The sequence below is a fragment of the Canis lupus genome, chromosome 37, assembly GCF_048164855.1.
Source record: "Canis lupus baileyi chromosome 37, mCanLup2.hap1, whole genome shotgun sequence".
Classification (NCBI taxonomy): Eukaryota; Metazoa; Chordata; class Mammalia; order Carnivora; family Canidae; genus Canis; species Canis lupus.
This window is the reverse complement of record NC_132874.1, coordinates 6,144,765-6,161,547: the sequence shown is the minus strand read 5'-3', so window position 1 is coordinate 6,161,547 and position 16,783 is coordinate 6,144,765. Positions and strand designations below refer to the sequence as shown.

General features: G+C 37.5%; 1 protein-coding gene across 21 annotated transcripts in view; it reads left to right on the top strand.

Moving 5' to 3' along the window:
• The window catches only part of LOC140626332 (uncharacterized), a 591,342-nt gene that overhangs the window by 208,481 nt on the left and 366,078 nt on the right, over positions 1-16,783 (top strand). For 20 of the 21 annotated variants that reach the window (XR_012025526.1, XR_012025519.1, XR_012025521.1 and 17 more), the window contains one exon: positions 15,505-15,559. The exons of the other annotated variant lie outside the window; for it this stretch is intronic. Coding sequence is in view for 12 of the 20 variants with exons in the window: in XM_072814043.1 (XP_072670144.1) it covers positions 15,505-15,559 (55 nt within the window). In the remaining 8 variants the exon portion in view is untranslated. The remainder of the gene's footprint in view (positions 1-15,504; positions 15,560-16,783) is intronic. 21 annotated transcript variants of the gene reach the window in all.

The following is a 16,783-nucleotide window of genomic DNA, read 5'->3' as shown; positions in this document are numbered from 1 at the left end:
CTATCGGAAACGAGAGTGTAATTTTTGCAATTAGATGATACAGAAACACTGGCATCAAATACAATTAGAATATTAAAATATGCCCTAGCCAACTCCTCCTTCATTTGACATATTTGACAGATTATCTCAACCTTGACCTATGTCCTTAGGAAGCCAAACTTTATTTCCTCTAAATTAGAAAGTCTCCTAAGTATTTCAAGAGTCTAAAAGTCATTCACATTTCAGAAATGGAGATCTTTTCAAGCATGAAATGTCTAAACTTATCTCAAAGCAAAAGGAAGCTGGACAGATGGGATCAGGCCAAGGCATACAGAATCCCAACATGGATTTAGTTATGTTTTATAGCACTGAATTCTTAAATGATTATTGCTGTTAATAATATATATTGCAAGATGATTAACAGAAAACTAAGGTGAAAAAGATCCTATTGATAAAGTTAATAGTCTTTTAGTGACTTATGAGCAACTGATCAGGGAGTAGTACTTATTTGGTGTGAGCTTGCAGTTTCAGAGTAGATCAAATGATTTCTTAATGCTCCACACCAATATTGGCTGTATTAGAGTGGGAGATACACAAGCCTCAATGAGGCTTACCTTGCGATTTACAAATCAAAGACTTAAATCTCTCTTGATATTAATTAATTAATTAATTAAAGTAGGCTCTATGCCCAGTATGAAGCCCAACATGGGGCTCGAACTCATGACCCTGAAATCCAGAGTCAGATGCTTAACCAACTGAGCCACTCAGGCACCCTTCTCTCCTGATTTTTTTTTTTTTAATTTTTAAAAATTTATTTATGATAGGCACACAGTGAGAAAGAGAGGCACTGACACAGGCAGAGGGAGAAGCAGGCTCCATGCACCAGGAGCCCGACGTGGGATTCGATCCCGCATCTCTAGGATCACGCCCTGGGCCAAAGGCAGGCGTTAAACCGCTGCGCCACCCAGGGATCCCTTCTCTCCTGATTTTAATGCACAATGAACTTAGTTAGATTTAATTATAAATTTTTCAAATGTTAGGAGTGCCTGAGTGGCTCAGTTAGTTAAGCATTTGCCTTCGGCTCAGGTCATGATCCTGGGGTCTTGGGATTGAGTCCCTTGTTGGGTTCCCTGCTCTTCGGGGAGCCTGCTTCTCCCCTTGTCTCTGCCTCCTTCTCTCTTTCTTTCTATCTTTCTTTGTGTGTCTCATGAATAAGTAAATGAAATCTTTTTAAAAAATCTTCAAATGTTGTAAATGAAACTGAGTGTCTGTATTTGAATTTTCATTTCCAGATATTTGAAGATGTTTGTGTTACTGATTTGTAGTTTATTTGCATTACAGTCTGAGAATATACATTATATGGTTATAATCTTTTAAAATCTAGATTTTTTAATGGCCTATGTTATGGTCTATTTTTGTCAAATATTTCATTTACTCTTAATGTGTATTTTGTTGGTGTTGGATAGAGTGTCCTCTGTATGTCAAGTATAGATGCAGTTGGTTGATAAATCCAGTTCTTCGCTATCATTATTGATTTTCTGTCTATTTGTTTGACCTATATTACTGAAAGGGGTGGAGTTTGATGTCTCCAACTATAATTGCAGATTTACAGTAGTGCTTCCTTACCTGTGGGTGGTGTGTTCTGAGATCCCCAGTGCAGATAGTACTGGACTCTATCTACACTGTTTTTCAGTATAGATACATACCTATGATAACGTTTAATTTACAAATTAGGCACAGTAAGAGATTAACAGTAATAACTAATATTAAAAATAGAGCAATTCTAACAATATACTGTGATAAGTTATATGAACGTTGGCTCTCTAAAGATCTTACTATACTATACTTACCTTATTGCGATGTGTGATGATAAAATGCCTGTGTGATGAGATGAAGTGAGGTGAACAATATAGGCATTGTGACCATAGTGTTAGGCTACTGTTGATCTTCTGACTGTACCTTAGAAGGAGGATCATTTGCTTCTAGACTGTGCTTGAACGTGGGTAACTGAAACCTCGAGAGCAAAACCATGTATGCAGTGGGGTTTACTGTATCTGTATCTACTTCTCTCTCTCTCTCTCTCTCTCTCTCTCTCTCTCTTTTTTTTTTTTGGTCAGGTTTGCTTTGTGTATTTTAAGCTCTGTTGTTGGGTGCATATACACATGTCTTCCTGGTGAATCGGTTCTTTTATCATTCATTATGCGGTACTCCATCTTTATCCCTAATAATTTTCTTTGTTCTAAAGACTGCTTTCTCTGATATTTATATAGTCTTTCACCCCAATTTCCTTTTTTTTTTTAAATATTTTTAATCTGGGGCACCTGGGTGGCTCAATAAGTTAAGCATTGGACTCTTGATTTTGGCTCAGGTCATGATCTCAGGGTCCTGGGATCAAGCCTTGAGTCCAACTCTGCATTCAGCAGGGAGTCTGCTTGAGGATTTTCTCTCTCCCTCTGCCCGCTCCTTACTTGTGCATGCTCATGCATTCTCTCTCTCAATCTGTCACAAATATTTTTAATCTGCCATAATTATCAATTCACATGCAGCATGGGAGTGAACACTTGATTTAATTTCTCTTAATCATAACATTTTTACAGAGTATAATATGAGGTCCCAGTCAGGATGTGGACATCGATTCAAATCACTGATCTTACTTAGATTCCTACAGTTTTACATGTAACTTGTGTGTGTGTGGGTTTCTGTGTTTACCCCATTGTCAAGATAGAACAATTCCACTGCTACAAGGGGCCTTCCTCTTGTCCTTCCATAACCACACTTGGCTTTCCTCCGCTTCCTCCCAATCCCCAGCCATAGCAACCAGTACTCTGCTCTCCATTTCGATAACTGGAACTTCAAGAATGTTACATACATGGAATCATATAGCACATAACTTTTTGGGATTGGCTTTTTTTCACTCCGCATAATTCCCCAGAGATTCATGTAACCTTGTCCCAATAGTTCTTTTTTTATTGCTGAGTAATTTTTAAATGTTTAATATTGTGAGAAGCTAAACCTTATTTAGTGGATTTCCAAGTGGTTGTATCATTTTATATTCCCACCAGCACTGCATAAATGATCCTGTTTCTCTACATTCTTTCCAGAATTTGATGTTGTCACTTTGTTTTATCTTAACCATTCTGATAGGTTTGTAGTGATACCTCATTGTGGTTTTAATTTGGACTTCCCTGATGGTTACTGATGTTGAAGATCTTTGCATGTACTTATTTGCTATCAGCATATCTTCAGAGAAATGTTGTTCATGTTTTTTTGCCTGTATTGTTTGCTTTTAAGGGTTTTAAAAATTATTTGCATTATATATTTTTCATCCTTTAACTTTTAACCTACCTATATAAATATATTTAAAGTGAATTTATCATAGCACATAGCTGAGTCATTTAAAAAATGCAATTTGAAGGGTACCTGGGTGGCTCCTTCGCTTTAAGTGGCCGACTCTTGGTTTTGGCTCAAATCATGATCTCAAATTCCTGGGATTGAGTCCCATGTCCTCTGGCTCTGCACTCATCAGGGAGTCTGCTTGAGGATTCTTGCCCTTCTTCTGCCCTTATCTCTGCTCATGTACATGGTCCATCTCCCTCACTCTCAATGGAATAAATAGATCTTAAAAAAATTTCAATTTGATTATCTCTGACATTTTATTGCTGTGTTTAGACCATGTGTATTTAATATAAATATTGATATATTTGGATTTAGGTCCACTGGTCCATTATTTTTGTTTAACTTTACTTTTCCTTTCATTCAGTTTTAATATTCCATGTTAATTGTGATTTTGATATCTCTTTGTATAGTTTTATTCCAGCAGTAGCTTCATGGATTACAAAATACATACTTAATTTTTTAACATATAATTTATATCTTACCACTGTATTTGGGCTGTAGAACTCTTCCGGTAGGTCCCTTTCGAGTTCCTTCTTGATGTTCTTGTCTCATATAATATCGACATGTATTGAAAATCCCATCAGGCACTTTTTGCTTTCAACCATCAAGCACATTTTAAAGAGCTCAAGAGGAGAGTAGTCTATTTTATTTATCCAGATATTTACCATTTCTTTTCTTTTTTCTTGTTGTTTATGTTTCCTTCTAGTATCATTTTCTTTGTTTCCGAATTTCTTTTGGTAATTCTTTTAGAGCAGGTCTGCTATCTGCTTCTCTTCATCTGAGAATGTCTTTATTTTGCTGTCATTGCAGATGTTTTTACTGGATATAAAACCTGAGATTACAGTTTGTTAAAGATTTTATGCTACTTCCTTCTTTCTAGCCTCAATGGTTTCTACAAGATATCCACAATCATTCTAATCGTCATTTCCCTATATGTAACATGTCATTTTACTTTGGCTACTTTGAAATTATTTCTTTGTTGTTTTTAATTGTGGTCAAATACACATAACATAAAATTTACTATTTTAACCATTTTGCAGTGTACAGTTCATAGCATTAGTTACAGTCAAATGTTTTGCAGCCATCACCACTGTCTGGTTCCAGAATTTTTTTTTTTTTTTTTTTTACCATCTTAAATGCCATGTCTTTAGACTGTAGCAGTTTGTCTTAGCATAGATGGCTTTGGGTTTACTCTATTTGAGGTTGGCTCAGATTCTTGAATTTGTAGGTTCGTGTCTTTTGTTGAAGGTAGCAAATTTTCCACTCATGTTTTTTCAAATATATTTTTTGCACATTTTTTTTTAAAGTATACTCTAACCCATCGTGGAGCCCAACATGTTGTTTGATCACATGAACCTGAGATTGAGACCTGAGGCAAAATCAAGAGTCAGAGGCTTACCTTACTGAGCTATCTAGGCACCCCACACAGGTTTTTCCCTATATCCTTCATGGACTTTGATGGCATGAATGTAGACCTTCTTCTGTTATTGAGTTACATGTCTCTGAAGCTCTGTTCATTTATTTTCTGAAATTTTTTTCTCTTCAGATTTGATCATTTCTTAGATTGAGCTTAAAGTCCAATGACTGTCTTCATCTCCCATCTTCACTCTGCTCCTGAGTGATCTAAAAAATTTTGTATGATTGTCGTTTTCAGTTCTAGGATTTACATTTGTTTTCTCTTTATTTTTTATTTTTTAAAGATTTTATTTATTTATGATAGTCACAGAGAGAGAGAGAGAGAGAGAGAGAGAGAGAGGCAGAGACACAGGCAGAGGGAGAAGCAGGCTCCATGCACCGGGAGCCTGACGTGGGATTCGATCCCGCGTCTCCAGGATCGCGCCCTGGGCCAAAGGCAGGCGCCAAACTGCTGCGCCACCCAGGGATCCCTGTTTTCTCTTTATATTCCCCATTTCTTTGTTGAGACATTTTATTTAACATTTGTTTCAAGAATGTTCATGATAGGTCATTGAAACATTTATATAATAGCTGCCTTAAAGACTTTGTCACAGAATTTCAACATCTGTATCATGTCGACATTGGTGTCTGTTGACTATCTTTTCCTGTATGAGTTGAAGTTCTTATGGTACTTGGTATGTTGAGTAATTTTGGAATCTATCCTGAATATTTTGAAGATTACATTATGAGACTCTGGGTTGTGTTTAAATCTTATGAAGAATGTTGATTTTTTTTTTTTTTTTTTTTGACCTGGCAGGCATTTGGCCTGGTTAGATTTAGGCTGCAGGTTTCAACCTTTGTTCGGTGGGTGCTTATGCTTCAATATCAGTTTACTTTTCAAAGTCCTCGTAGTACTCTTTAGTTACTTTCTGAGCATGTACCTTCTAGCCGCCCATCTGTTAGTTCATTTCTCAAAACCTTTGGTATGTAATTACAATCTGATCCACCCATTTTGGGCGTGGCGATGATCTGAGCATCTCCCTCTCCATTTTCCTTGTACCTTGCAGTTTCTTGGCGAATCACCTTCTTATTTCTCTAGGTTCTGCTGTGTGCATCTCTATTAGTGCCCAAGCAGCAGAAGGACAGTGTAAAAGAAATGCAAGGGGTTGGCCTCAGTGTCTTCTGATCACAACTTTACGAAGTGGGTAGAAAGATTTTCATCATCAGAGTTTTCATTCTCACTGACTCCTGTTACAGCTCTCTGCCATCACTGCCACAGAACTGTCTAGGGGCAAGAGCATCAGAAAACTGGCAGGAAAGGGAAAATACAGAACAAAGTTGGGGATTTCCATACTCCTGGGAGTGTTAGGAGTCCCCGTTCTTTTTCCATGAGCCAAAATTATTATTATTATTTTTCCTTAAAGATTTTATTTATTTATGAGACACACACACACACACACACACACACACACACACACACACACAGGCAGAGACACAGGCAGAGGGAGAAGCAGGGAGCCCTACGTGGGACTCGATCTGGGAATTCTAGGATTACGCCCCTGAGCTGAAGGCAGCACTAAACCACTGAGGCACCTGGGCTGTCCACTATCAAGCACTTGTAGCTTTCACCTACTTGAGTGCAATGCTCATTTGTAGGATTCTGGCTATATTAAGGTCAGGCTAAAAGATTCTCCTGGTCAATAAATGGTAAGTAAACCCACTGCCACTTGGTGCTTTAGTCCCATCGGTCTTTTTTGATTTGCCTACTTATTCCTCAGAGTTTTCAAACTCTATATCATGATTTGATATGCTTATTTATTCCTCAGAGTTTTCTCCTCTATATTATGTGTTCAGATTGTATAGTTCTGTTCAGTGGAAGAGGTGCTTGAAATATGCTTATATTTCATCTCACCCAGAACCAGAAGTCTGACCTAATTCCTGTTGACTTTTGAACAATAGAGATGGCTTTTTCTCTCCCCTACACTAATGGAGTCATGCATGTAAGTTGTGAGGACTATTAATTTCTATATTGTTTTTGAGTTGTATATAGTTTTAGGTAATCTAAATTATCACAAGACAGGTTTTTTTGTATATAGGAATATGGGAATCTAGGTAAGGGGACAAAATTTAAAAAGCATATGATATCCTATGAGTATGTGTGCATAAATACACTCATATTCACACATAATGATATCCTATGAGTATGTGTGCATAAATACACTCATTCACACATAATGATATCATATGAGTATGTGTGCATAAATACACTCATATTCACACATAATTTTGATAAGCTTAATTTAAAATCAGACAAAACTTTCAGTGATTATATAATTAAACTCAAGCAGTGGCATGCTGTACTTAGTATGTCATTCCTATCCTAAAGGATAAACATCAGTGATCCGAGAGCATATGAATCTCTGTCCAATGGTTGAGGTGTAAACTAATTTTCCTGCTTCACCGTGTTTCATATTCTTGGCATTGAGCAGAGAGGAAACTTACAAAAATAGCTAAAAGGAGTGAGTGATAGAGTAAAAAAAAACCCTCACGTCTAGTAAAATCTGGCCTATTTTCCAAGGGGATCAGAAGAGGAGATTTTGCTGCTTTGTGATTTAGTTGTGGGTTAGTCAAGGGAACTGAATCTATTTATGTCTTTCAGGCCGAGAAGGATTTAATACAGGGCATTGAGTTACTATTGTTAAAAGGACTGGAGGGGAAAATCCAGATCAGGGACTGCAGGAGACCACGACTGCCAGTCCTGGTGTGTGTGTTCATTTGTCCCAACATTGCCCACCGAGTCACTACAGAACTGCTCTGCCCTATGCTGCTTCCACTACAGGAGCTAGTGCATCTCACCGAAAGAACATAACCCTAGAATCTTGCTGGGCCAAAGGAGTCTGAGTAATGTAAATTTCCAGGCTTGCAGCCTCACTGGTAGGGTTAGAGCTTAGAAAAACAGGGATGATAATTAATGTAAATGTTTAATTCCATGATATTTTAATATTTGTTTTTATCTTATAAATGTGTCGTCTGGTAAACAAGATTCTAAGCTGCTGGAGGGTAGCGATGGTTTTTGTATTCTTCATAACTCCACACAGCACATGTAGCCTTGTGCTTCCTTAGTGTTCTTTTCCTATAATTAAGACCAGAACAGCAAGCATGCCTTCAAATAGCAGACTGATGTTCTTATATCACATTAGTTCCAGAGTGATTGATTAAAGGGGTCTTCTCTTTAGTCCCTGGGGCAAAAGCCAGAGAAACTCAATCCTATATTCCACAGAATTCCTGGGCCTACATCATTATCTCCCATTCATCTGCTTTTTATTTTTATTTTTAAATTTTTTAAAAAAGATTTTATTTATTTATTCATGGGAGCCACATTGAGAGAGGCAGAGACATAGGCAGTTGGACAAGCAGGCTCCCCGTGGGGAGTCTGGTGCAGGACTCGATCTCAGGATCCCAGGATCACTCCCTGAGCCAAAGGCAGACGCTCAACCACTGAGCCACCCAGGTGCCCCTCATTTGCCTTTTAAAGAACAAAATTGTCTGTCTTAGCAGGTGATGGCTATGGAGGCAGAAGTATATGCAGGTAGGTTAGTGGGTACCCATCCAAGTGACTTCACATCTCTCATCCAGGGGATTGTCTGCATTGTTATGGAGTCAGACAGGCAATTTTTCACTCACCCCCTCAGCTGTATTAAGGAAAGATCAAAGCATTCTGCTGTAAACCTTTTTGTCTTTTTTCTAGTCTAAGTATAACACATCTTTTAAAGCAAAGTCACATGAAACCTGGCTACTTAAATATTGCAGAGATTTTGGCATATTTCCATCTGGCCTATCTTCAGTCTTGTCTTTAATGGTTAGTTTGCATAGATGGCTGAATCTTTGTAAGATCTTTGATTGTGTCCTGGTATACTAATTAGATCTGCCACAATTTACCTTTTTTTCTTGAGTATTCCTGTTTTGTCATTATAAATAATGCTCCAGGGCCTATCATGCCTAATATGTGGTTGTTTTTTTGTTTTTTGTTTTTTTATATTTGGTATCCTTTCCTCAATGTTCTAGAAGCAGAGCTACTGGAGGCAAGTAAATGAAGCATTTATTTTCCTTTATTATTTAACATTTTTCTTTTGTGAATGTATGTTATAAACAAATCATAAATGCATGGCTCAAAGAAGCTAGAGATTCTCACATGGGCAGCCCCAGAGTCATTGCCAGCGCCTCTGAAACCATCCTCATGCCTTCCCTTAGATTAGTTTTGCCAGATTTTGAATTATATATAAATGGAATATCATTGTTTATAGTCTTTCAAATGTGCCCCCCCACCCCCACATCCTATTTGAAAGGTTCAAGGGGTTTCTCTTATTTATTTTAGCCATCATGTAAAATATCACTCTATTGACCGTTCATTCTACCATTAATGGATGTAGGTTCTTTCCAGTTTGGAGCATGAGTAATGATGCTCCTAAAACCTTTATTGTTTTTGTACAAATCTTTTGATGCATGTGCATATGGTTTTGTAGGTAGGTGCATATTCACACAAACAAACCTGCTCCAGGAGCAACATTGCTGAGTATGAGGTTTTTGTACACTCAAATGACATTGCCATAGAGATTTTGAAGCTAGTTGTACCTTTTTATGCTACCAGGACAAGCATATGAAGTTTTGTTGGAGAAGGTCATTGAGAAGATGTGACTGCCAGTTGACCTGTGAGCCAGGACCTAGGTAGTCAGAGGCTCTTCATTGCTGCACAGCACGCTCCCTCTCCTCCCCACTCCTAGAATGTGGGTCCCTCTTGCCTTTCCTGCTCCCACAGGCTGCTCTAAGAAGACAGCCTTGAGATAGTGACATCGTGTGGAGACCGCCTTTGTCGTATATGTGACTGAACCCAGTTAGGGTCTCTCTGCAAACTTCCAAGATATGATGTATTGGGGGGGGTGATCTATTGGTCTTGCTGGGACCCAAGACAAGCCTCATATGTAAGTTCCTTTTGCTTTATTAAAACTGCCACCTCCAACCTGGGATAGCCTGCCTCTCTATCTTTCTCTCTCTACAGTGAGAGTTCAGTGCTGAAGAGGGTTGAGATTATACCTGGGAAGCTCCTCAGGAGATTGTGAACCAACAGGTTTCTCATTACTCTACATTTGTGTCAACATTTGCTGTTGCCAGACATGTTCATTTTTGCCATTCTGGTGGGTTCATAGAAGTATCTCATCATTTTTAAAATTTATTTTTTCCTCTACTGGCTGGCTAATGAAGTCATCAGTCTTTTTTTCTAGTTTTTATTTTAATTCCAATTAGTTAACACACCGTGTTATGCTGGTTTCAGGTGTACAATACAGTGATCCAGCACTTTCATACAACACCCAGTGCTCATCAAAGCTAGTGCACTTCTTAATCCCCATCATCTATTTGCCCCTTATCCTCTAGTTACCATCAGTTCTCTATAATCAAGAGTCTGTTTCTTGATTTCTTCTTTTTTTTTAAGATTAAAAAAAAATTAGAGTGAGCGTGTGAGAATACAAGCAGAGGGGGCGTAGCAGAGGGAGAGGGAGAAGCAGGCTCACCACTGAGCAGGGAGCCTGACTTGGGTCTCAATCTCAGGGCTCTGGGATCATGTCTGCCAAAATGAAGGCAAATACTTAACCAACCGAGCCACCAGGTGCCCCTGATTCTTGATTTCTTTCTTTTTTCCCCTTTGTTTCTTTGTGTCTTAAATTCCACATATGAATGAAATCATATGGTATTTGTCTTTCTCTAATTTCATTAAGCATTATACCCTCTAAATCCATTCATGTTGCAAATGGAAAGATTTTGTTGCTTTTTATGGCTGATTAATATTCCATTGTGTGTATCTATATCTATATCTTTATATCTATATCATCTATCTACATATATACATGCATATATACTGCACCTTTATCCATTTATCAATTGATGGATGCTTGGGCTATTATAAACAATGCCATTATAAACTTTGGGGTGCTGGATCCCTTTGAGTTAGTATTCTGCATTCTTTGGGTGAATATCTAGCCAACAACTTTTCTTTTACTTAGTGCACATGTGGATACCCTCTTTTTGAACAACTTGATCAAATTACTTGCTCATTTTTTATTGAATTTTACTTCAATTTTTTGAGTTGTAAGAGTTCTCTGTGTACTTTGGAAATGAGCCCTTTGATAGTTAAGTGTGTAACAAATATCTTTGCCCACTCTGTGGCTTGCCTTTTTGCTCTCCTAGTGGTGCCTTTTGTTGAATAGGAGATATTAATATTAATGTCCTCAAATTCATCAGTCTTTTCCATTGTGATTAATGCCATTTGTGTCGTCTTGAGTATTTTTTTCTATCTCCAAATCATGGGGATATTCTGTGTCATTTTCTGGAAACTTTATTGTTTTATTTATTTATTTTTTTAAAAAAGATTTTATTTATTTATTCATGAGAAGACAGAGAAAGAGAGGCAGAGACACAGGCAGAGGGAGAAATAGGCTCCATGCAGAAAGCCCGACATGGGACTCGATCCCAGGTCCCCAGGATCACAGCCTGGGCCGAAGGCAGCGCTAAACCGCTGAGCCACCCGGGCTGCCCTGTTTTATTTTTCATATGTAGATCTACATCCCACTCAGAATTGGCATTTATGTAAGCTGTGAAATAAAGGACCACTTTATTGTAACCAGTCATTTGTTGAAAGTACCATCCTTTTTCTAAATGGCTTGCAGGGCCACTTCACCATAAATCAACTTCCTGTGTATGTTAGCTCTTTCTCATCTCATGGTAGAGCATTGGATGCTCTGGTGATCTCCACCTGCTTCTCCCTCTGGCTGGGCTCCATACACTGATTATCTTTACAATCTTTTATGGAATACCAGTACACACCTCTCTGACCAAAAATATGCTGGGTTACCACTTTTACCTGATTCCTTAATAAATTTGACATTCAGGTTATATCTCTCTATATATAAAATGAGTAACCTGGTAGGTTTCTTTACAGCTCTAAAAAGCTTGTATGCTGTGACTTCCTTGTCATTACTCATTATGTGTTATTGACTCAAATAATTTCAATCCATCACTTTCAGTTATTTTTTTTCTGCTCCTAAACTCTTCATTAGAGCTACCTCAAAAAAGAAAGATGGATTAATTTAATATGATTTTGCCTTCCAGTTATCTCTTTTCATTTTCTGGTAAAGGTGGTTGACAATCAGTAAAAGTATCAAAATTGAAAGAGAGTAGGTAGGGATAGCTGTGAAGAGCTGATGAGGAAAAGAAGCAGAGGATTGGACCCATCCACAAAGATAGTAACCTCTTCTTAACTAATTTGGGGCCAGCTTTGAATGTGGATTAGGAGGTTGGGTGTGGGTGGGGTATTTTATGATACTTGAGAATCATCCATTTTCCAAAAATATATTTGTATTCTCCAATTTTGCTTCTGGAATCCTTCAGGTAGCCTCTTTTATGAGCATGCATTATTTCTTCACCTCTCCAAAGATGAACTTGCAAAAAACTTTTATCAAAAAAGTTGTCCTACATTTTAAAAATGAGAATAAAAAGAAAGGATAAACATTGCAAATACAGTGCTTTAAGAAGTGGCATTGACATCTTTTAAGTCTGATCTTGTTGGCTAGGGTGCACATGTATTTTTGCTAAAGGTTAACTAAATTGTTTAGACATCTCTAAGGCTGGACATCCATCTGCTGTATCCAGCTGATTAATGTGCTAGATTTCTGGAGAAAATTCCTTTAATTACTTATTATGAACTGAGAGTGGCTAATTTTGTAAAGTGAAATTGCTCTATGAAGTTCTTGGCAACCCAGGGAGTTAGCAAATAATCGTCTCTACAAGAAAAAGAGCCCTGGATTATTTGAAATGCGGTGGAACTTAGTTCTAAAACTGCTATTGGTATAACATTGACAATTTATGAAGCTGTTTTTCTTTTTATTTGCTTCTGCAACCATATAGCAATGTTATGAGGACAGGAATATTATGTTTTTAAAAAGAAGGAAACAGAAGCTCAGGGATTTCAAGGACTTAGGCCCAAAGGCATTCAACGAGCAAGCTGGTAGTAATAACAGCTAGGGTTTATTGAGTGCTTACTGTTTTCTGAGAGCTTTTCTAAGTGCTTTACACATATTAAATTTTTAAATCTTCACACTCGTCCTATTAGAGAGGTACTGTCATGATCCTTGTTTTACCCATGGGGACATGGAGATACAAAGATACCATATCCAAGATCCTGGTATGCTACAGCAGCCTATGTAACCTGAGTTGAGGCCATACCGCTACACTGCACTGACCAGGCTTGAACCTTTGGTTTTGATTTCACAGTCAGGGTTCCTTGGTCTTTACCACTGTGCCACATGGTAATGTTGCTCATTTTGATATATGTGGATTGAGATCCTCCACTCTTCACACAAGGGTCCTGGTTTTCAGTCTTTGGTGATAGGGATTCAATGTCTGTCAAATGGATTAGGCTTCAAATGATGATTATTCTTCTCCTATGTCCCCTGTGTTTTTACTGGTCACCATTGAAGTCTCCTGTTGCTTTTCGGCACTGTGTGGTTGCTCATGTGTCCTCCATCACAGACCTCCTGGCTGTAGCCTTCCATCCTGAAGATCCCACCTCTGACTGTATCTATGACATGGGGGCCCTCCGTGCTTTTCTGACTATCCACAGGATTCATCACTGTCCCTCATGAACATTTCTCCTCTGGCTTCTCTATGTTCTGGTAACACCTCTGTGGGTGTGTGGGCTGAGTTGTCTTTCTACACCCAGATTCCACACTGCCAGTGACTACTTACATCTTTTGTTTTCCACATGTTCATGACTTTGTATTGGGAATTGGGAGTCTTTTTATTTTTATGATTTTATTTATTTAAGAATATGAAAGAGAGCATGAGCTGGGGGGGCGGCGGGGCAGGAAGAAGCAGACTCCCTGTTGAGCAGGGAGCCTGCTGTGGAGCTCCATCCCAGAATTCTGGGATCATGACCCACGCAGAAGGCAGATGCCTAACTGACTGAGCCACCCAGGCACCCCTGGACAAACCACTTAAAACAAAAAAAGGTTTACTGATTTTAGAGAGAGAGCAGGGGGAAGGGCAGAGAGAGAGAATCCTCAAGCAGACTCGCCTCACAGGGCTGGATCCCAGAACCCTATGATCATGACCTGAGCTCAAAGCAGACACTTAACCAACTGAGCCACACAGGTGCTCTGTGTTGGAAATATGGATTCCATTTCCATTGTCTAATTGTCAGTCCCTGCATTGTGTTAATTTGTTCTAATGACAGAGCGTAGAGTGTTGTCCATGATAGGGCATATCTTCCCCCTCTCTCATATTTTTTTCTTCAAAATTTTCTTAATTTTTCTTCTCCTTTGGTTCTTCATGTAAGTTTTAAGATTGACTTGTATTCCACAATGTACAATACAGTGTCGAGGTTTGCTTGAATTTAGGGTTGCTCTCTCTCAGTCTCTCTATTTTGGTAAGAATTATTTGTGATGTGTTTTATCAGCAGGCTCATGAGGCCTGTTTATTTTTATGATTTTAGCAGCCATTATGGGTCATTACTTAGATGCATCATTTTCTTTGGGTTTCCAAACTGGTGATGTTCTAATTCTTCAATTATTAGGTGTGATATTTCAATAAAGAGAAACTATGCTAGTATGTAATTTTAAATTTTTATTGGCATAAATGGTTTAATGCCTGATGTGTGTATCCATTTTGATAGTGTGCCTTTTCTATTTTTCATTATATTGACAGCAGATCATGTGTCTTAATAATGTTCAAAAGAACTTTGGGTTTAGTTCATCGCCTGTACTTTTTTTTTTTTACATATTTTTCTTATGCTTCTAGTTTCTTTTTTTGTGTGTTCTTTATTCATCTTAAGTTGGGTAGTTAGCTCGTTACTTTTCCTTTCTTCTCGTATAAATGCTTAATATCTCTTTTCTATTTTAGTAATTTTAAGAACAAGTACCGTGTGATATGGATCTTTGAATTTTTATGAAGACCTCATTTATGACAGTACAGAGTTGATTTTAGTAACTGTTCCCTGTGTATTTGAAAAGAATGGATATGCTCTACATGCTGGCTACAAGATTCTATATGCATTTATTGGATAGCTGATTTTAATGTTTTATATCCTTACTAATATTTTACTCAATTAAACCTTGAAACTGTATTATCCATTGTGGAATACGACAAGTCAATCGTAAAACTTACATGAAGAACCAAAGGAGAAGAAAAATTAAGAAAATTTTGAAGAAAAAAATACAGGGGAGGGGGAAGATATGCCCTATAACAGGACAACACTCTACAGTATTTGATAAAAGTATGTTAAAATCTCATTAGAATTTTGGATTTGACAGGATCTTGTCATAACTTTTTTGCATTTTGTTTTTAAGGCTATATTTGGTGAATATAAGCTTATGAATGTTACAGGTGCATTTTTTAAAATGATGTAGAGTCCATATTTAACCCTTCAGGTGTTTTGCTTGAATTCTACTTTTTCTGATATTAATTATAACACAGCCTTACTTCTGGTTATTTGCCTTGCCAGGACTATCTTCTCTGATTGTTTTATATTCAGGTTTTCTTGGTGTATTATTTCAGTTTTTTCTTTTAAGCCATTATCAGACTCTTTGAGTGAGTGTGTTTTATCAAGACACACTTATTATAATTACATATTTTTTTCTACCTCTTTACAACTTAGTCATTCCTATTTACCCCCTCTTTTCTTTTTAGGTTTTCTTCTGTATTTCCTGATATAAGTCTCCCCCTGACCCCACTGGAATGCATGGTGAGATTTCTAATGTTTTCCAGAGATTGCTTTTAAGTGTTTAATATCCTATGTAACATATAACTATACAGCTTCCTAATGAAATAAGTAGTTCTTCAGTATGTTTACCTTCTTCCTAACTGAGGTAAGGCATGCTAAATTTCTCTTCAATCTATTAAATGACCCCTCTCATCTTGTGTTTGTTGCTAGAGTTTGAACTTACATCTTAACATAAAAAAAAATTGGTTAGTACTTTATCAGTCAGTCCATCACATTTACTGTATTTTGCCAATTGTTTCATTTGTTTCATATATCCCCATGCTTGTATAACCCATTGACTTCAGTTTTTATTTTACTGAAGTCCATCTTCTAAATTTGTGGGGGTTTTTTTGTTTGTTTGCTACCGTTTTTCTTGGGTCTCTTTTTACATTTTCCTGCAAGAGAAATTTAAAAATTGTTATATAATATTTAATATATACTGAGTACACACATGCACACATACTATTGTATATATAATATTATATGTTATATGTTATGAAGCATGCTGTTAAATGAATACCAGTTAATTCATCACAGGCATTTCCAATGCAGTTTCCTTTACCTGTGTATAACCTTTTACTTCCTCCCCAGAAAAAACCACTAGTCTGAATTTAGTGTTGCTTATTGGCTTTTAAAAACATACATGTTGGGCTTTTAAAAATAGATTTAACAGACTTAGATTTATATTTGAACTTCATAAAAATACTATGAAATAAACAAAATAGCTAGTCTTTTGTGACTTGCTCTCTATCCAACGTCCTGTTTTGAAGATTCACTAGTGTTACCCATAGTTGCAGTTGTATTACTATAGCTATGAATAATATTACATTATTTATAAATACTACAATATACTCATTGTCCCATTAGTGCACTTGTATTCTATTGCATTAGTGTCAGTAGCAGTGCGGTTATGGATGCTCTTGCACATGTCAGCTGATGCATATGTCAGAGAGCTTCTCTAGGGTATACGCTTTGGAGTAAAATTGCTTGGATGTGGACTGTACTAGGCATCAAGCTCAGAACCACCACTGGTGCTGCCATTTGGGATTCCAACAACCACGGTCTTAGCCTGTCTTGCTAGTTGGCATTTCTGGTTTATGAAGAGGTTTATGATTCTATCCCTTGGGACTTCTCTTTTATTCGTGGCAGTGGGTTTGCAACAATGGGATGTGTCATTTGTGAACTTTAGGTGTCGCTATAGTATGA